This window comes from Chenopodium quinoa, unplaced genomic scaffold, assembly GCF_001683475.1.
Source record: "Chenopodium quinoa cultivar QQ74 unplaced genomic scaffold, ASM168347v1, whole genome shotgun sequence".
In the NCBI taxonomy this organism is placed as follows: Eukaryota; Viridiplantae; Streptophyta; class Magnoliopsida; order Caryophyllales; family Amaranthaceae; genus Chenopodium; species Chenopodium quinoa.
In genome coordinates this window covers 3,146,904-3,168,947 of record NW_018743503.1, presented here as the reverse complement: position 1 = coordinate 3,168,947, position 22,044 = coordinate 3,146,904, and the positions used below count along the sequence as shown (strand labels likewise).

Sequence of the window (22,044 nt, the reverse complement as noted above, 5' to 3'; positions counted from 1 at the left end):
TAGGGCTAATTTAGCACCTAATATCGTCATCAATCCTATTGGTAACATCCCATGAAAACAAATACATTAGTTAAAATAATAATAATAATTAAGGAAATTAATAAAGGAAGAAGAATAATACCTTGAGCTAGATGTAGCTATTTTTAAAAACACATTTAGCTTACCAAGATTAAAGGATAAGATCTCCTTAATTAAAGTGAATCAAGAGAAGGCTAAGTGATATTTTTTTGAGAATTTTTGAGATATTAAGAGAAGCTAGTCAAAGTAAAACTAATGAATCGTTTATTTGGATTTTTGATTAAAGAAAATAAACTTGAATTAATTCTTGAAAAATAAAGTTAGATCTTGAGCAATAAACTTTTTCATTTTGTTTTTAATATAGACTAGGAATACTTAAGTAATTAAACAAAGATAAGAAATAACAATAATAATTGAACTTAAAATAAAAATATTTTTTGCGGTTTTTATTAGAATTAGAGATAATAACAATACTTAAATAAAAATAGAAATATTAGTTTGTCTACATGATGCTTTTTTATAAGCTAATAAAGCTACATTAGAGTGATTTTAACTAAAGCAAGAGATTAGCAAAGGCTTTTTTAGAGAGAGTTTTCATAGAGAGATTTAGTAGGATTTTTTTGGTGTGTTGAAATGAGAAAATTAGGGGGGTATTTATAGGAAAATAAAAGGGTTAATTTTTAAATAAAAAAATAAATAAAAGATAATTGAAGGATAATATCTAGATTTTGGTAATAATGAAAATCTTTTTATTAAATTCCTTTGTTTTATATGTAACTAACTAATTAATCTGTTTTACAACACTTAAACTAATAAAATAATGAAACTGTAACTAAATCGGACTCTAATAATCATATAAAAAGGTTTTAAAATTCCATGGTATTACAAAAAGAAAAAATATATAACCAAGTCACGTCAAAACTCAAAAATACTCATGTGGTATACGTATGACAGAGTACCTAAACCACTTAAGTGATTATTCATGAACCTCATTATTCATTACACTCACCAAGGTACTGGAACAATACTTATAAAATAAACATCTCCCTAAGATATCAGCTCTGAAATTTACCCAAGGGCATAAGGTTACAATACTAGTAGGGTCGACAAAATATTTCCAGAGTTTATGTATTCATAAGAAATTACCTTTTGCCCTTATTAGACAGTACATATAAATTTACAAAAGGACATCTAATCATGCGACAAAATCTTATAAGCACAAGTATTACAAACAAAAAAAAAGACCCTTACTAACAAAGGTGAGGTATAAGGTAATGTGTATACATGCTATGTAAAGTCATACAATATAAAGTTAACCCAGTCAAAGGTAAAATATATTATTTAAAGTAATACAATACAAGGTTGACATGGTCAAGGGTAAAATATATTCCCTTAACCAGACAACCTTAAAAAGTATAAACTTTTATCATGTCTTACTCTATTAAAACACAAATTTATATTTATCACGGTCGTATTATTCACTATCGATCAAAAAATTGATAAAAGATAAAACTAGATCAAAATAACAGAAATGCGAATAATATCATAAAAAAAAGATCTAAATTTATGCCGACAATGCAGAGTGCATAAAAACTGATAATAGTGCATAGTGTTGTAAATAGTGGCAAATAGTGTTTGAATAGTGGCAAATAGTGTTTGAATAGTAAAGGAAATAGTAGCATGCAATAGGTGATGCATGAATTACGTATGACAACCAGCTATCACGATTATTGTTAGATAATTATTGATACAATTGGTCCGAATTGATATTTATCGGGTACAATATTAACCGTTGGATAATAATAAAAAAAAAGCAGCATTATTTCTAAAAACTAGACTGAAATAAGCAAGACATAAAAAAATAATAATATACAAAAAAAAAAAAAAAAAACAAAACAAAATCCACAAGACCCTAAATGTACGCTAAACGTACAATAATGTATAACATAAACAAAATAAGTGCTCCGCTACAATTCTAAAAGCCACTACAATACGGATATCATTACTCCATTGTACTTGGAGTATACGCGGAACATTTTAATTATCAGGCTCTCACTGCCCCGCAAATCGCTCACGTCCACATATCTATCATGTTGGATAAATATTGGTACAATTGGCCCGAATTAAAATTCATCGGATTCAATATAAATTGAGGGGGAAAAAAAAGGTAGTATTATTTTAGTCTGTGGCAAATTTTATTGTAGGAAAAAGGAATGTTTTTCATTTCCCTACCTTTGTTGGGAATTAGTCTTTGGAGTAGTGGACTTTATAGGTAAGCTGTCCAAATTGGAGTATTATGCTCAAGTCGTAAAAATTACTAGATAAAATAAAATAAAGTACTCTAACACTCTAAATGAAAATAATAATATACTTATAATACTTTAAAGGGTTAAACAATGCTTGTTTATAGCTCAATAAAAAAATTGACACTTTTTCTTAGCGAGACAAAATGTCGTACTTTTATACTATACGATAGTCATATGTATATGTGTAAGAATACGGTATAATATACACACTTTTTTTACTATAAAAAAGAAGATTATCCTTATCCAAATCTCCACTCACCACTTATTTCATATCTCCTTCTATCTTCCTTCTTACCCGAAAAAATCAAGCAAAACCACCATTAATTCGGCCACCATGTTCAAAAATAACCAAGAAGATCAACCTATCTTCACCTTCGAAGAAGACATGAGGATGATACGGGTGTATTTCATGTCCATTGTGGTATTAGTGGTCCTCCTAATGGCTGCATTAATTTACTTGCTAATTAGCAAGTGAAGCCCGAACTTACTTCAGTGGAACAGGGTAAAAATGCATGTGATGTTAGCTATACTTCAAAGTTTTTTAATTTAGTAATTTAGAAGTACAAATTGTAACATGTATTTCGGAAATTGTAAATAAAATTATTATTATTACTCAATTTTTTTTTAATTAGCTTAAAAATTGTCATTAAGTTTATAAAAATATTTTAGCATATTCTTATGTTAAAAACGATAGCAAAATAAAAATAATTATAGTAATAAAAATAATAAAAATAATAAATAATAATATTAATGATATTAATAATAGATAAAGTGGTCAGTTTTTTTCCATGCCCCATCGGTATATAGCTTAATTGCACCATTCTTGGGCCTCTTCCACCTAAATTCTGGTCTGCTCATAACTGAGACTCTGCTGTTCCCCTGGAAAAAAATTAAAGTGGTAGCCAAATCTAGCTTATATCTATTAAACAAAGTAAAAAGGGTGGAGTATGGCCAATTGAAACACGGTGTAACTTCTAGCTCTCCAAATATGCCACAAAGCAACCGAAAACGTGGTCTTCCAAGCAGTGCTAGCACTGAGGTTATAGTTAATCCAACCTTTCCAGTTAGTATCAAAGAAAGTATGAAAATTAAACCCCTTATCCATAAGTTTAAGCCCAAAAATCCTTGACCACAAGGTTCTCGTGTTAATGCAATCTCGAAACAAGTGCATATGATTTTCGTTATCAAGATTACATCTTGTGCAAATAGGATTGAACTATTCCATTTTTAAGGCTAGAACAGTGGCAACAGGAAAAATTTGATGGCTTAGGTTCCAAATTAGCATTTTGTATTTGTTTGGGATTGAAAGATGCCAATTTTTTTTCCATTTAATAGAGGGGAAAGAGGGGTGAGCAGAAAATTGTGAATAAAGATTATAAGCACTACCAATGGTGAATTGTCCATTAGACTCTTTTCCCCAACAAATGGTGTCCTCAACCGAAGCAACTTTAGGAAGGGGAATGCTTTCAATGAGATTACAAAGATATTCGGGAATAATATGCTTAATCTTATTAGTGTTCCAACTTCCATTACTTACCTCCAATGAGCAATAGAGTCTGGGATAGGCTTATCTATAGCAAGATAGATTGGCTTTCCCCCCACCTAATGATGGTACCAAAGATAAATATCATTACCATTACCACTTCTATAAGAAATGCCCTTTAATAAAAGCTCCATTCCTTTAAGAATGTCTTTCCAAAGGGGAGAGTCGTAGGTACTCGGAATGCTATTTAGAAATGTGAAAATTTTAAAATATCTAGCTTTAAGGATTTTAACCCAAAGCTTATCCAACTCATTAATTATTCTTCAACCAAGCTTGGCCATAAAAGCTAAATTCCAATTTCTAAGAATACGCATTCCTAAGCCTCCCATATCAGAAGGAAGACAAACTTTTTCCCAACTAGTCATAGGAAGATAATGAGATCTATCCACCTTAGGAAATGCCTACAACTCTTTTCAAGGTCATCTAAGATGGAACACGGAATAAGGGTAGTTTGCATAGCATAAAGAGGATAAGAATTAAGAATGGATTTGATTAAAGTGTTCCTACCCGCCATATTAAGAAGCTTAGCTTGCCAACCCTTAATTCTATCTTTAGTTTTATTAAGAAAATCAAATTAGTCGACTTTAATTAGTCGACTTTCCTAAGTTTATTAGGACTAATATTAACCCATAAATATCTCCCAGAAATAGGGGCACCCTTAATGTTGGAAGCATTAAGAATAGCCACTTTAAGGGAATGGCACATTGTAGGAGGAAAGATCACTTTAGACTTGGTGGGACTAATGTAGAGGCCGGACTTAGAGCCAAACTCAAGAAGGATATCTCTAATGACCTCTACATTATCCACTGTATGTAATACCTGGAAATTTCCTTCTTTTAAAATACTCTTTTTACTCTAAATAAAACTCATTTGTAGGAAATAATCAAAATATTACCGCCACCGTGATAACGGCTAAAGCTATTTTCAAAGTCACACAGCGGAAGTCTAACTTAAAAATCAACTTTTCAAAATAAATAACTTGAGTTCACAACCTCAAAACATAGATAACTTGAGTTCACAACCTCAAAACATAAGTAAAATAAAAACATTCACAAGTTAGAACCAATGTAAACATGGCCCTTCAAAACCAATTTAAAGTAAACATAGCAATGTTATTCCATAAATAATAAATCAACAAATAAAAATATAAAACTAAGAAAGCATAACAAGTATTTTTCTACACTCATTTCCTTCATGCTTTTCATGGTTTAAGCACCTGTCACTTTCTCTTTATTTCAACCCCTCTACTCACCATATAAATGGGACATAGTATGACTAATCCAAAGGAAGGCCAAACACAAACACAAAAGTACGAATCAGCAAAAGCTGAGTACATTTGCACCACACTAACATGAATATCCTAGCAATAATAAACAAAACATTCTCGCCATACAATTCACAAGTCAACCTACCATTGACTCATAACTAACAATATTATTTATTAATAAATAGCTTTGAATTACACATCGAACGGGTTTCCTTCCTTAAAAATAGCCCATTAAAATATTGAGCTTCTAATTAGGGAGCTACCCCAATTGGCATTTACTATGTCACCTTGTAATGGAATTCCGGCGCATTAATAATAAAAGAAATTACAATGTCCTGTACCCCTGTAGAAGCTATGATTAAATATAAAACCCCATAACACCCCCCATATGTTCATACTCAAGGTATATACGTTCCAAGAGTTTTTGTGCATATCCTCTAACACTTTACGTGATTTACCAATTTAACTTGTGATGAATCCAACCAATCAATCAAGAATACAATACAACAATCATCAACACATACCTCAATATAATTCTTGAATTAATTAGTGAGCATATACAATTTATCATAATTAAGTTTCTTGCCTAGTTTTGTGCACAAAATTGCACTATTACTACCTTGGTGCATAAGATGTACTAATAAACTTTCTTGACTCAACTCCAATAAAATAAGGGTGAGAATAAAATCATGAATCATGCTCAATAATTCTAACTTCAGCTCTTTTAACGTACATAAGCAAGGCTTATTAAATTCATGCTTCCTTGATACTTGAAATAAAACATACTTCCATGATTCATACATATTCAACTTGTATCATGCCTCAAATAACATGTTCACATGCTTACATAATAATTCATGATAAACCAGCATCAAATTAAATTCAAGCATATAATCAACCAAACATGCTACTAAATCATTACTTGAAACATACTTTACTTTCCTAGCACGATACTATGCATACATCAATATTTCTATGCACATACGTACCTTGAATAATGCCTTAACTCGGCCACACTAGCTAGAAATCACCTATCTCAAAGCTTCCTACAAATAAAAATACATAACCACAATCAATCTACTATTCTCACAAATTTCCAGCAACCATAACATACTTTATACCTCACTAATTAACCCAATTCAATGGTTTAAAAGCCTTAAAACCTTTTCTTTGAGTGGGTATATAAAATCCTATCAAAAAGACTTAGCTTTCATGACTTAAATAAAATTTCAACATACTTATTTAGTATAAAACATCCTTAATCAATTAGAAAATCATATTTAAATCATCAAGAACCTTTTTCCTTTTATGGGTAATCAAACCTGAACATAATAATTAAAAATTAGTGTATAATTAATTTCCAGCATTAATTGAGGGCTTACGACTCATTAAAAACATGTTCTAATCATTAATTTAACAACCACAACATCCTAGAATCAAACCCTAATCATAAAGATTAAATGCCCAAATTCTAGGGTTTGTAAATTGGGGTTTTTAATCAAATTAAAATCTGAAAATTATAGGAATAATTTAACAACATCAACTACCCAAAAACAACATCAAAATATAATTAAAATCATGACTTGAATTAATTAAAACATGCTTAGAAATTAAATTAGGAAAAGAAAGAGTTTTTTCTTTTTTTTCTTTTGTACCAAACCGAAAAGAGGAGAGAGAAGAGGAGGGCACACGGCTGGGTTACCAGTGCTACCGCTGGTTGCCGATGGTGGTGGTGGCGGCGCCGGTGGCGCGTGGAGAGAAGAAGAAAGAGGCGTGGGAAAGAGAGGAGAAAAAGAGAGGAAAAATAAGAGGAAAAGTTTGGGATTTTGTAAAATCTGACAATATGATTTTTAAGTGTAAAATTCTTGAGTTTTTGGGTATTTATATCCCCCTCTTAAAACAAAAATACTTATTTACAAAGCTGTCATTACTAATCATATTCCTCCTTGAATTCTCCTTTGGGGCTAACTTGTTGGGCCCTTAAAAAATATTTTACTCTCAACAAGTTAGTCCAACACTTTTATTGATGTTGACCCAATTTAAAACACTTTATTGCCCCAATTAATAGCTCATATTATTTTATACACACTTATTTTATATTTAAATAATTAATTCATTTAAAATGAAATGAATCATTTTAATTTATAAATAAAATAATCAATATATATACATATGGAGTATTACACCGTAGCTTTAGCAAAAAGGAACACATCATCCGTATAGAAAAGATGAGAGATACTCACATCATTATCAATCTTGATTGGCTTCCATTGCCTTCACCAACCTTTTGCTCAATCATTAATGACAATCTTTTTAAGCAAAGGACAAATATGTAAGAAGAAAGGGGGTCTCCTTGACGAATGCCTCTTGAAGGAGTAAAACTATCAATAATTTCCCCATTCCACAAGATTAAAATAGAGGGAGTAGTAATACAACTCAAGATGAGCTTGACAAGAGACTCCGAAAATTTTAGATCCATCAAAGTTTATCTAATAAAACCCCACTCTAAACTATCATAGGCCTTTGAAATATCAATTTTAAAGGTCATAAGATGTTTTTTGCTAGATTTTTTTAAATAAGTGAGCAATCTCTTTGATGACTAACACATTTTCCTCAATTGATCTTCCCCCAATAAAGCTAGATTGAACCGGGTTAATTAACTCACCTAAAAAGGGTTTAATTATATTAGCAATTATTTTAGTGATAATTTTATATATAGAATTACAAGCCCTATATATAGGTCTAAAATCATTCATGGACTCCGGGTGATCAGTTTTAGGGATTAGAAAAATAAAAGAATTATTAATACTAGCCCGTATTCTCCCTTCCGTGAAACAATTAGTGACAAGGTTAATAATAGAATTACCCACTACGTCCCAATACTTCTTGAAAAAAATTGGCTGAATACCGTCAAGACCGGGGCTTTTCATGGGAGCCATCATTTTCAAAGCATTTTTTGTCTCCGAAGTAATTACATTGCTCGATAAGAAGGAAAAGTCATCATCACTTTAAGTGGTCCACACACATTAATTTTAGAACATTTTGATCGTTAATCCAATTTCCTGAATCATCTAAGCTAAGTTTTCCCCCCTACTATTTTTAATCTTGGCTAAAAAGTGGAAATATATATTTAGTATTCCAACCACCAAATTTTCTCCAATCCACCCCGGCCTTTTGAGCCCAAGTGATACGTTCCAACTTTAAGACATCATTAAGTTGTCTAATTAACTCTTTCTCAAGATTGAGTAGAAAGGAGGAAAACCTAGTAATTAGCACTTCTTGGATATATACCATGAATTCTAGCTATCAACCTGTTTTTATTACCAAGGGACTCGCAAAACACCTGCTTATTCCAGACTTGAACCTCTTGTATAAAAAAAATAATAATTGATTGATTAAAATTACTTCCTTTTCCCCACGAAGTACTAAAAAAACTCATCAAAATTCGGGTTCTCAAGCCAAGCTTCTCTACATCTAAAAGGGAATTTGCCATTTAAAGATAAAGAACTAGTATCAATCATAATTGGTCAGTGATCAGAGTAAGTTCTAGCTAAGTGATATACCTGCGTATTGGGGTGCGTTCTCATCCATTCCGCATTAGCAAGAGCTCTGTCCAGTCATTCTCTAATAAGTTCCAATCCATCTCGTCCATTATTCCAAATAAAATATGGCCCATTGTAATTAAGGTCTGTTAACCCTGCTGAATCAGTCCAATCAACAAAAAAATTTCCTTGCAAATTCGTGACAGGTCTCCCTCCCATCTTCTCTGACTGAGAGAGAACCTCATTCATATCTTGCGAATATGTGAAGTTACACTTCACATATTCATTATTGGAGGTTCATGTAGCATGTTGTTGCATGTGAACTTCACGCTATTCATTAAAGTTGAATTTTCTTTTATTCGTAATAAGTAGATTAATTACACGACATAAATTTTTTTTTTTTTGAAGTTTATTTTTTTGAACTCGTAAATTAAGACACATGATTCTGTTTCTTTTATACATAACTACTTAATAGAATTAAAGTATAATACATTAAAATAATGCAACATCAAAGCACTACAAATTAAAATACTCCCTAATACACTTCGTCTAATAAAGATAAAAATTTAATAAAGATACAAATAAAACGGAGAAAGTCCTCCGTACTTCATTACATTATGCTTGCAAAGTACCATACAAGTACTAAATCCTCACAAAATAAAATAAAAGTACACAAGAAATCAAAATTATACTTTGAATATACATTAAATATTGCATACTCCTTTATTATTGTCTAGTAGGCTCTGGAGACATTTTAGATTACATTATTTGAATAATATTGAGTTCCATAAATATAAATTTGCTCAATACATGTAGAAAAATAAAACGTACTAAAAAAAATTTACAAACATATGCTTATTCAGTTATTCATCTTACGAACGCTTGCAAGGAGGAAGTGGAGCATCACAAAGACCAATGTTTCCCGAAAATGCAGAAGCAGGAAAAATTGATTTGTGGGGTGGAATTCTTCCACTAAGTTGATTATTAGAAAGATCAAGAACTTCAAGTCTTTCTATATTCAATACCTTTGATGGAATACTTCCATTCAACTTATTATGATCAAGTTTCAAATTATATAATCTAGAGAGATTACTTATAGAATTTGGTATAGGTCCAATGAGTTTATTATTATCAAGTTTAATTGTAAATAATTGGCTAAGTTGACCTATTGAATCGGGTATTTTCCCTCCAATTTGGTTATATGACAATTCTATGGATTCAAGGTTCTTTAATTTTCCGATATTAGATGGAATCTCACCAGATATAGAATTTCGGGTCAGGTCTAGGTTGGTGAGTGACATTATGTTTACGATGGAAGATGGTATTGGGCCTGTGATATCGTTTTCAGATAAAAGAATATCGAATATAGAAACAAGGCCGCTAATCGAAGAAGGAATAGGCCCATTGATTTTGTTATTGTTGAGATGTAAGGATATTAATTTGGAAAGTTTACCTATTGAAGAAGGTAATGATTGAGTGAGTCTATTATTGTCAAGCTTTAAATACTCTAATTTGGAGAGTTGGCCTATGGAATCAGGTATATTTCCTGAAATACGATTGTATGACATGTACACGTATTTGAGATTCTTAAGTTTGCCAATATTACTTGGAATCGAACCGGAAAATGAATTGTTATTAAGAGAGAGTGTTTCGAGTGGTATCAGATTTGCAATGGAAGATGGTATAGAGCCTGTGAAATCATTTTGTTCTAGATATAATGATTCAAGTGATTTCATTGATTGGAAAAGAGTAGAAGGTATGGCGCCGGAGAGCCTATTTAGGCCAAGGTCGAGAGTTTCTAAATGATGGAGGTTAGCAAATGATGTAGGTATTGAACCAGTGAGAATGTTGGAAGCTAAAGAAAGGTAGGTTAACTGTGACAATTGACCTAGTTGAGGTGGGATTTGACCTCTTAATCCGGCTGGGTGATCAACGTAATATTGTTGGAAATGATGAAGGTTGAGGACTTTAAGATAGGTAAGATTACCTAGGAAAGGGGATATTGTACCTTTTACGAAGATAGAGATATCCAAATCAATATCATCTGTAGGACGAAATGGATGTATCTCAATAACCCTTCCGGTGGCATTGTCACACTTGACAAAATTCCAAGACGTACAACAATCGGTCTTTGTGTTCCATGTAAGTAGTTGGTAACTATCATCGTACTCGATTCTTCGCTTGAATTCAACTAGAGCTTCTTTATCTATGGGGTTGCATGATTCTACAAAAGTAGAACTAAATATGATAGTATTAACCAAGATTATGAAGGAAATGACGGTAAGATGGTGTTTTTTAAAAGTTTCCATATTTGGAAAGAAGTGAGTTGTGAGTTGTGACTAAAGTTGCTGAAGATAAGGGAAATAAATAATTGTGGATCTCTATGTATAGAGTTTGTTGAGACTTCTTTATCTTGATTTAAATCACCTTGTTTCGAAGTAGTGAATCTTGCAATTGTGAGAGTTGACATATTTGACTACATTATTGTTTTACTTTAATAATTTGTTCCAAGTTGTTGAAAACTAGATACTGTAGATGTCTACGTTGAATATGTCATGTTTGTATTAATACTTTTTTTTTTTTTTTTTTTTTTTTTTTTTTTTTTTTATTGGAAAAGTTTTGTATTAATACTTTGATGTAGGGAAAAATTGATCTTAATTAATAATCTAACATTTTGATTATTCTGTAATAAATAATTTAATCTTACCTTAATAATTGAGGACTAAAAATCATATTTTATTTTTTTTGAGGCAAACTGAAAATTACTATTTGATTAAATTTTGTTCTGTACAAACTACATTCTAATATTCTATGATTATATCATAGGAACAAAAATTTGTTGTTATATGCAATATTTGGAGAAAATTATTTGGAAAACTTCATTTTCAATTCAAATAACTATGTACTAAATAAATAAATTTTCCCTATATTTCAAAATAAATGTCCTGTTTTAATTGAGATAATTATAAAGCAAATAATTAATCAATAATATCTTTAACTATCAAAAAATATAAATAATAAAAAAGTTAAAATTCAGAAACTATATATTGACACGATTATACTAAAGTTTTGTATGACTAATTCAAATGCATATATATAAAGCATCAACGTTGGTCAAAGTGATGTTTATTTATGTATCTTGCAAAAGTAAAAAAAAATTGGCATTTATTTTGAAGCACATAAATGGAGTAATTAGTACCTTCCCTCCTGAATGTTCGACTTTATAGTTTTGTGGAATTTTATTAGATTCAATTCTTCTAAGTAAATTTTCATTTACTCATAATTGTAGACATTAATGATGAAAAATTATGCATTAAGACCATGCGGAAATTGAACGAATTGAACATTCAGAAACGGAATAAAGTATTAAGGAGTATTATGTTATATTAATATATACTCCGTACTAACTAATAATAATAATGTGTCCAATTTCCATTAACATTTATGATCATCTGAATACAATTGTACTCCATCCAATTTTTTTTATTGTTCTTAATTAGACATAATTTATCTTACAAAATAATTTCAAACTAGTTTTTGGGGTCGGACGATGTCACGGGTTATAACATATTTATATTACAATAATTATGAATGTATTCATGATTCAAATCTTGTACTATAATAATCTTGTATATAATGTTGTCATATATTAATATCTTTTTGCTATTAAAGATACATATTAATATATAGTTCAGTGGTTATGTTCTTATTAGTTAACCTTGAGATCAAGAGTTCAAATCTAATATGAATCATGTTTCTAGATTTTTTAACGGGTAATGACATTGAATAATAGCCAATAAAGAGAGTCAGGATAGTGCCGTATATGGCATGTGGACTTGATTCGAAACGTCGGGAGAGTGCCACGTGGCATGTAGACTTGATTCGAAACACCTTTTAATATATATTAATTATTATGGATGAGAAGAACAAAAATGATCACGTAGTTTATTTCTGTTTATTCAATGTGACGTGGCGTTACAGAATTTTATTTTTCTTTTACTCCCTCTTTTTGATAATAATCGCAACACTTTTATTTTACGTCTATTTCATAATAATTCCAATACTATTTTACTATTTCACTTTCCTACCAACCCTATAATTTCTCTCTCCTACTAACAATTAAATATATATCCACACTAACTATACTTCATATTAAAATTTCATTTTGATCCCCACCCTATAATTTTCCTAAAACTTTACGCAATATCTGTTGCAATTATTACGAGACGAGGGCAGTAATATAAAATTTTTGCTTTGTTATATAATTAGCTCAACCAAAAGTTTAAGGTTAATCTTTTTCTTAGTATGACTTATGCCACGTCATTCCATATTAGCAAAGATAAGTCTAAAGACCTAGGCTTAAGGCTAATCAACTTGATGATCCACGTCCGTACAATGCGTTCAATACTTCAATAGGTCAGACCGTCAGACTACAGTGTTGCCAGCAAGAAGAGTCGTGAGTGGTGACGTCTCTGGGTACCAAGTTGGCCACTGGAGTGAAAGCTTATACTTTGCAAGAAGAGTCGTGAGTGGTGACGTCTCTTGGTACCAATTTGGCCACTGGACTGAAAGCCTATCCTTTTCCTACGGAGTATAACAAATTCTAAGCAAACCATGTGATTACAGAGTACTCCATACTATACTTCGTTCTCGTATTAAATTGGAATTTCGCAACAAATTATTTTGCTAGAAAACGATTTTATGTCTCTTCCCATACAGTATTTAAGGGCCGACAAATAAGCAGTGTAATTGACTAATTCAGATAAACAAGATTTCTCCGTCAGATCCTTTTTATCTCTGTCAATGAGTAAAATTATAAAAATTTGATATTAAGAAAGTATGAGAAAATCCAAAATGTTTATCAAATGGCATGTGATGTAATTAAATGTTTTGTGACTCGCGAAATCAGAATAAACAAATATTACTTTGGTTGGTTATCCAGCTGGATGTTGTAAAGTAAGTTGACGATGTTACTTGACAATTATTGACGGAGTTTGATAGTCATTACTCCAATAAGACTTAAACTACTCCTTTTTTTTCTCTCTTCTTGAAAACTCTCTCTCACAGTTCAAAGAGAGGAGGAAAGGACATCAATGGAGGACGATGATAAGTTTGGGTTAACAATACCCTTTATTACCTAAAATAAAGGCTGGGAATTTGTAGGAAGTGGATTCAATTTCCATGGATTTTGTTGAAGCATTGCCTAAGACAAAGGCTGGGAATGATACTATTTGGGTTATCGTGGATAGATTGACGAAGTTAAAACCCATGAGAAGTACTTGGACTATGGAGCAGTTGGGAAAAGCTTATGTGAAGTTTATGGTGAAGTACCATGTGTTTTGGGTATTTTTACACAGGACACGTGGTCCAATGGGAGGGTGACACGTGTCACTCCAGGAGAGGTTCCTAGAGAACCAATCCCCCGCTGACACGTGGCATCCCCAATGATTGGGAAAAATGACGGCCTTTCTGGCCCAATTCCCAAGGAAGCCCACCATTCTTAGGTTTCCATAACCTAGGATGGCGGCACGCATTTCGAGACCCTATAAATAGGGAGATGTTCCCATCATGGGACACATTTAGATATATTCACCAAAAACAGAGCAATCATTAATTGCAGATATTCTCTCGGAATCCGAGAAGATACTTTACTTTCCGGACCTTTTACAGACTCCATACACGTCCTAACTTGATCGTCGGAGGCGGAACTCCACCCAACCGGAGTCTCCGTTGTTTTGCAGGTACAGGCGCTCAGAGACTAGTCTTAGAATTGTAACTCTCCCGCAGGACATCGAAAAACCCCGAAAAATTGGGTGCCGTCTGTGGGGAGAGTACTTCTAAGATGGCTTCACATGAGTCTGTACTGCCTGTTAATGAGAAACGGCCTTTGGCCGTAGTAGAGGTCTATACAGACCAGGTTAGTAGTGACGACCTCGATGTCGACACCTATGTGGCCCCAGACGGGTCACTCAGAGCAAGACGCACCTGTTCCAAGGAAACAAGGGAACGGGGCGAGGACAAAGTTGGTCCAAGCAACCCAACCATCAAGCCAACTGGACAACCCCAGGCAGTGGAAGGTGTTGCCCCCGTTACAAGAGACGAACACATGAAATTCGTGACGAGTTTCAATGGGGAAATCAAGGATCTGATCAACAAGAAGGCGGTTGGCTCAAGCAGGGGTCAGTCAGCTAAGAAGAAAAAGCCAGTCAAGGACCGAGTGCCTACTCCGCATCCCAAACCAAAGGATGAGAACCGATCCTTGATTAATCTGTCAAAGATCCGACTCCCTGAAACAGGGAAGAGGAAGGCCATCCGACAAGTTCAGCCTGATGGATCAAAGAAGACTTATTCGGATGCCCGGATGTTAATCCAGCAAAAGAAAAGTCAACAACTATCTGAGTCGGCCTCAACGTCGACTTACCCAGATAGCTTTCAAAATACCTCAATGAGGTATTCGCAATCAAACTGTGAGGGTAAGTCAAGGGCCTGTCCGTCCACTCAGGCCCTCAGATAATCCATTCGGCTCCGTATGTGCCTCAGCAGCCATACATGTCGTATTGGCAACAATACATGCAGCCGGCTCTCTTTGGGGAACAACCTTTGGAATGGCAGCTTCGTCTGCTCAAACTTGGGGAACAACCTTCTGCGTTCTCCAAGGAAATAACCGAGGCGGCCCAACTGGCCAAGGTTAAAAATTTGTTGGTGGGTACTTATGATGGTACCACCAACCCTGAAGGCCACCTAATGGCCTACACCAACCTCATGTACCTACAGGGGTTGGACGATGCCACTTGTTGCCGGTGCTTCCCGGGTAATTTGAAGGACATTGCCAAGCGATGGTTTGGCAACCTGCCAGCTGGGTGTATAAACAACTTCAAGACGCTTGCATATTTGTTTGCCTACAACTTCTCTATGAACATCCCTGCAAAGAAAACAAGTCTAGACTTGGTATATATACGGCAGGGAGATAGAGAAGGGCTAAGGTCCTATGTCAGGCGATTCAATCTAATGAGAATTCAGATTCAAGGGTTGTCTGACGAAGTGGCTTACACAGACTTCTTCAAAGGTCTGAAAGACGGATCGACCTTTAAGTTCGACCTTGGCAGAAAGAGGGTTGCCACCTTCCAAGAGGCTCTAATGGAGGCAGAAGCCTATCTACAGGCGACTGAGCTTTGTGCCATCAAGCAGCCATCGGACCCTAAAAAGTCCGACAATAAAGAGAGTCGGTCTGCTCAGCCGGCTAAAAAAGAAGAGAGCAAGAAAAGAAAAGAAGTCTGGATGGCGGACAATTCTGGTCAGCCATCCCAGAAGATGAAGAAAGAGTTGAAACCGTACGCCCCTAAGTACGAGTTCAACAAGGACTGTTACTCCATCCTCATGGAGATCAAAGACCGGGTGACTATTGAAAAACCGACTGCAATGAAAAGTTCCGTCAAAAGTCGGGACAAAGACAAATACTGTCACTTTAATGAGGATATACGCCATGACACCAATGACAGCTATAGCCTCAAGCGGTCGTTGGACAGTTTGGCTGACAAAGGGGTACTGAAGTCCTACATTCTAAAGTCTAAGGTGACCCTAGAGACTAACGGTGGAGAGCCGTCCAAAAAAGCAGACCAACTGGCTATTAGTTCGGACACTAACGAAGAACAGATCTATACTATAGCAGGTGGTTTTGCTGGAGGGGGGTCCAACCATCCGGGCCACCAAAGTCTATATCAGGCGGCTGAATGTCAATTCAGTTAAAGAGGACCAGGCATCAAAAGACACCTTTCCTGAGGTAATTATTAATGAGAAGGACAAGGGTAAGGTCATGCGGCCACATGATAACCCCATAGTCATCGAATTATTGACACAGGGAGCTCGTCTGACCTTATAAGCTACAAGTGCTTGGCGAAGCTCAAGTACAAGCCCAGAAGCATGCACAAAAGCCTCTCACCCTTTGGTTGGTTTTGGGGGTGGAGTAGTGCATCCGGTGGGGAATATTGACCTACCCATCCAGCTAGGAAAGAAGGGGGAGGGACGTCATATGGTCGTCAAATTCTTGGTTGTTGATGATTTGACTGCCTATAACCTGATATTGGGTCGTCCCGCCCTCAATAAATCCAAGGCTGTCATCATCCCATCCCTCATGCTCCTGAAATTTGAGAGGGATGGCGGGTTAGTGGGATCACTGAATGGGGATCAGAAGATGGCAAGGGAATGTTATCTCTCAGACGTCAAGCCTACTGTGGCCTCAGCTGGCCAAGGCGAAGAGCCCTCTGACCTTGATGACTTCAAGGAAGCTGCACCTGCTCCTAAGGCAGCTGACAAAAAGAGAAAGGCGGACCAGGTGGTGGCCGTAAAAAAAGAAAAGCAATAGTAATCACTGATCGGGGAACGGTCAGATGATCTCCGTCCCCAGCCGGCTGGCGAAAATATTGACATCGCCCTCGATGACACACGTCTAGAGCGAACTGTAAAGGTGGGAAATGTTGCTTTTGTGAAGTTAGGTGCGGGCTTGCACCAACTATTGAAAGAATTCAAGGACATTTTTTCCTTTGAAGTAGAAGAGATGCCAGGCGTCAGCCCGGATCTTGCTGTCCACAAACTCGCCGTGGATCCAAAAAAGAAGCCAATTAGGCAAAAGAAGAGAAATCGCGGTGAGGAAAGGTCTCAGGCGGCTACCGCTGAGGTCAAGAAGCTGATGGATGCTGGGTTCGTTTGGCAATGTTACTACCCAGATTGGGTAGCAAACGTTGTTCTTGTGAAAAAGCCGAATGGTACCTGGCGCATGTGTGTTGATTATACAGACCTGAACAAGGCATGTCCAAAGGATAGTTATCCACTTCCAAAGATCGACAGTCTGGTCGACTCTACAGCCGGTCATGCCTTGATGAGCTTTATGGACACCTACTCAGGCTTTCATCAGATACTCTTGTGGAAAAATGATCAAGAAAAGACGGCATTCGTCACAGATCAGGGGTTATTCTGTTACACTATGATGCCGTATGGCTTAAAGCATGCACCTGCTACTTTCCAACGAATGATTAATACAGTCTTCATTAATCAAATTGGGAGGAATGTAGCGGCGTACATAGATGATATGATAATCAAATCCAAGCAACAGTCGGATCACCTTACGGACCTCCGAGAAACGTTCACCACCCTCAGGCAGCACAAGGTCATGCTCAATCCCAAGAAGTGTGTCTTTGGTGTTGAGTCTGGGAAGTTTCTCGGATTGTTAGCCAATACCATGGTGACTATGAGGCCACCCATCCGTCTATGATCAAATACTTGCAGGCGGTCAAAGAAGAGGCTGGGACACTTGACGAATTTCACCTGAGTCAAGTGCTCAGGTCGAAAACAATTAGGTGGATGCTCTCTCTAAACTGGCATCATCCGCCTCCAGTGATACGCCTAGGTCAGTCTTTTGGGAAGTCATGGAAAAGAGAAGTCTTAAACATGATCCCATAGGAGTTCTTGACTAAAGCTCGACCTGGATGGATGGCATCCGGGCTTATCTGACAGACGGCACTTTGCTGGATGCCAATTCAGAAGCGGCTGCAATGAAGAAACGGGCCGCAAGTTTTGAAATCCATAATGGAGAACTCTTCAAGAGGGGTTACCTCCAGCCATTGCTGAAATGTGTTACCCTAGAAAGGGGGAAAGAGGTTCTAGAGGATCTGCACTCGGGCTTTTGTGCATCACATATAGGCGGCAGGACTCTAGCAAAAAGGGCCAGGCGGCAAGGCTACTTTTGGCCCACTCTTGAGGCAGATGCCATGGAAATGGTGAAGAAGTGTGATAAATGTCAAAAATTCGGTAAACTCATACACCGTCCGGCTACTAATCTAACGGCTATTTACAGCCTAGTGCCATTCGCCAAATGGAGCATGGACATTCTGGGTCCATATACGCCTGCTTCAGGAAGACGGAGGTACATTCTAGTTGTCATCGATTACTTCACCAAATGGGTAGAGGCAGAGGCGGTCAAGAGCATAAAGACAAAGGATTTCATCTCCTTCATTTGGAGGAACATTATCACCCGGTTTGGGGTACCTATGTCTATGGTTTTTTACAATGGCCCTCAGTTTGAAACGCCTACCCTCAAGAGCTGGTTGGGGCATCAAGGGATCTCACATTGCTTTGCCTTAGTCGGCCGTCCCCAAGCAAATAGTCGGGTTGAAGCCTTCAACAAACTCATCTCAGACGGCATTGAGAAGAAAATTGAAAGGGCTGGCGGTCTATGGGCAGATGAGTTGCCTCATGTCCTATGGGCCATCAGAACAACTGAAAAAGGGGCAACCGGTGAAACCCTATTTCTCATGACATATGGTACAGAAGTCGTCCTGCCTATTGAGCATTATGAACCAACCCTTCGAATCATGCTCTATGATGAAGAGGAAAATTGGGAGGCCATGTGGTTAGCATTGGACTCACTTCCTGAATGCAGGGGCAATGCTGCCTTACGTCATGAGATTTACCGTCTGAGAATGACAAGAGCCTATAACAGAAGAGTACACAAACGACCCTTGAAAGTGGGGGACTTTGTGTTACGAAAAATGGAGGCAACTGGTAGGGCCAATGAGCAAGGGAAGTTGACTCCCAACTGGGAAGGCCCCTACCGGATTTATCAAGAAGTAAGAGGCGGCAACTACCGCCTGCAAACTCCAGAAGGCAGGCAGCTAGCCAGAATTTGGAACGTAGACAACTTGAAAAAGTACTACTTCTAAGACTTGTAAATTTTTTATAAATAAAGTTCATCAATGAAAATATGCTTTTATTTTCACTTGTTTGTTGCTTTCTGCATAATTACCGTATGTACAATGTACAGACGGACTTGTATAAATTCCTTACGTCTGCTCCAGCATGAGTAGATAAGCTATGTCAAGATGAGGCCAATGGCCAGATACCTTTGAAACCGTCACTTGCTCCAACATGAGCAGGCAACCGGCGACGCCCATCCGGGTGAATTCGTCGAAGAGAACATCTCCCATTTGGGTGGTACATTGTTCTATAAACTATAACACAAACGACCTTACCGATTGTCTAGACTTAAGATAACTCGCAGCCGTTTGAATGATCAATTGAGACCTAGATATAACTGGTTGTTGCCCAAAGGCAATACAAACAGTAACTGATATCTTGGTTGGATATAACCGGTCATTGTTCAGAAGTAATACAAACGGTTATCATAATTGAAGATTTACGTTAAGACAAAATCTTAGTAGTTAAAACATAACTTGGTTATGACACCTACTCACGGTCAATGGCCGCTTGCTATTAGACAATTGGCAAAGACTGACTAACTCAAGGGGTAAGTCATAGCCAATTGATCAAAGACTTACTAACCTAAGGGGTAAGTCTCTATGGAACCTAAGCGCCATAGAGAAAACCGCCTGTTATTCAAACTTAGAATTAAATATTGAGGATTGATTCAGAGACAGTCAATGACCGCTTGGCGTCTATCCGGATGTTTATTGGATGACCGCTCGCTTGGAATTGATGCAATTACCAAGAAAACACCAATCTAGGGGAAAAATACACCTATTGTATCCTATGAGCCGCATGCATTCCGGTACCTAACAAAAAAAACGCCAAAAAACAAAAATCCGCATGCATTCGAGTACTTAGCAAAATTGCAAGAATTGAAAGATTGAAGCAAGATTGGACAAATACCAACACAACAGTAGGTAGAAAACTTCATTAAAAAGCCGGCCAAAAGGCCGGGAGAGTAATTGTTAACCGGATCCCCATCCGACAAAAATACATAAAAATACACGGCACGCAGGCCAGAAGTACAAGTAAATAAATTACTGAGCCGGGGAAGAGCCCGCATCCTTGGCAGACGGGATTGGAGCAGAGGTCTCTTGGACTTCCTCGTGATCCTCCTCCTCTCTTTCAGAGTCCGCCTCCTCCTCCTCGACGACTGCGGATTCCTTCTTCAGCCAATCCTGGAAGGGCTCGGGCTCCGGCTAGTTTTCTTCCTTAGCCAGAATAGCGAGATCAGCATATTTGTATGCAAGTTCCCAGGTGCTGTAATCCGGCTCTGGACTCAGGAGGGACCAGGCCACCCTCATGCGGTTTTCACAGTCGTACTCATTCTCCTCGATGAGCCAGCTCTACTCAGCCTCCAATGTGGCCCAGAAGTTTTTCTCAGCAGTGGCCCTTTCCTTCAACAGGCGGTCATTGTCTGTCTTCAAAGAGGTGTTCTCTTTCTTGGTGGCATCCAAGGACTTGAGAGCATCATCTTTCTTTTTCAGCTGGAACTCAGCATTATCAACTGCCGCCTGTAGATTATGGATTTTGATGTTGGCCTTATCGAGGGATTTTTGGAGCCGCTTGAGGGATTTCGCCTATTGCAAAAGCTCATACTTAGTCTTGAGGTCATGAATAATCATTTGATACTAAGCAACATCAGACGTGTCGATAGCGGCTCTTTTTGCCCGCCTTTCCTCTTCCTGTTTCCGGGCATATTCTTTTTTCTGCCCCTCAACCCGCAACATCATCTGTGCATTAAAAATGTTAGATTACAACCGACAAATACTAAGAAGTTAGTAAAACTGAAAGTGAAACATTCATACCTCAGACAGCTGGGCCAGGATGCGGTCAACATTGAACACATGTATACTCGGGTTGGCCTCCTTGTCTTCCTTGGAGACGGCCTTCAGCATGGCCCGAGAAAATTGTTGTACATCCTACCATCGAGGAGATCGATCTGCACCAGAAAGAGATGGTGAGAAAGCAGCATAACCGCCTCCAATAGATTGTCGGCTGCCAGAGGAACCTTCTGACTGAAGACAAGAATGTGACTTGACCCATATGGGCCAGCCAAGCTCAAGGGAGTTGAAGAATTCAGCAATACCTTGGTGAGGCGGCTGAAGGCTCAAATCACCTACAGCCCTAGGAGGCGGGACACCAGACAGCGCCGCAGCAGCATCTGGCTGGGAGGCAAGGTCTACGCATATTTGTAGACTCTTTCCTCCAAAAGACATCAGGGAAGCCGTTTGAGCAGACGAGGTCTTCCTGGACTTGTTGCCGGAAGTCTCCTCACTAGACCTTGGTTTGATGACCCTGGAAAGGGATCTAGGAGCCCTGTCTCCCTCCTAGAAAACATTTTAGAAATTAGATATAAAGTTGGGACCAGGCACATACTATACAAACGGTTTATCACCGTCTGTACACCAAGAAATAAAGCAATAAATTGGAAGTTAAGTCAGGCGGTTAATACCTTGTTTTTAGCCGCCTGCGCGACTCTCTTCTTCTCCGCATTTTCCCTGCGGATGTTTGTGGCGGACTTAGCAGGCATTTTTTCTACATGAAGCATGTTTAATGCAGTTTCTGCAAAAGAAAACCGTCTGTTAGTTCATCGAGCAAGAAAAAAAT

At 36.9% G+C, this 22,044-nt stretch overlaps 1 protein-coding gene across 1 annotated transcript; it reads right to left on the bottom strand.

Moving 5' to 3' along the window:
- Positions 1–9,548: 9,548 nt before the first annotated feature.
- Positions 9,549–10,985, bottom strand: LOC110739483 (probable leucine-rich repeat receptor-like protein kinase At1g35710). The gene has a single exon (XM_021919928.1). It carries the CDS (start codon positions 10,983–10,985, stop codon positions 9,549–9,551), a length of 1,437 nt encoding a protein of 478 aa, XP_021775620.1.
- Positions 10,986–22,044: the final 11,059 nt, after the last annotated feature.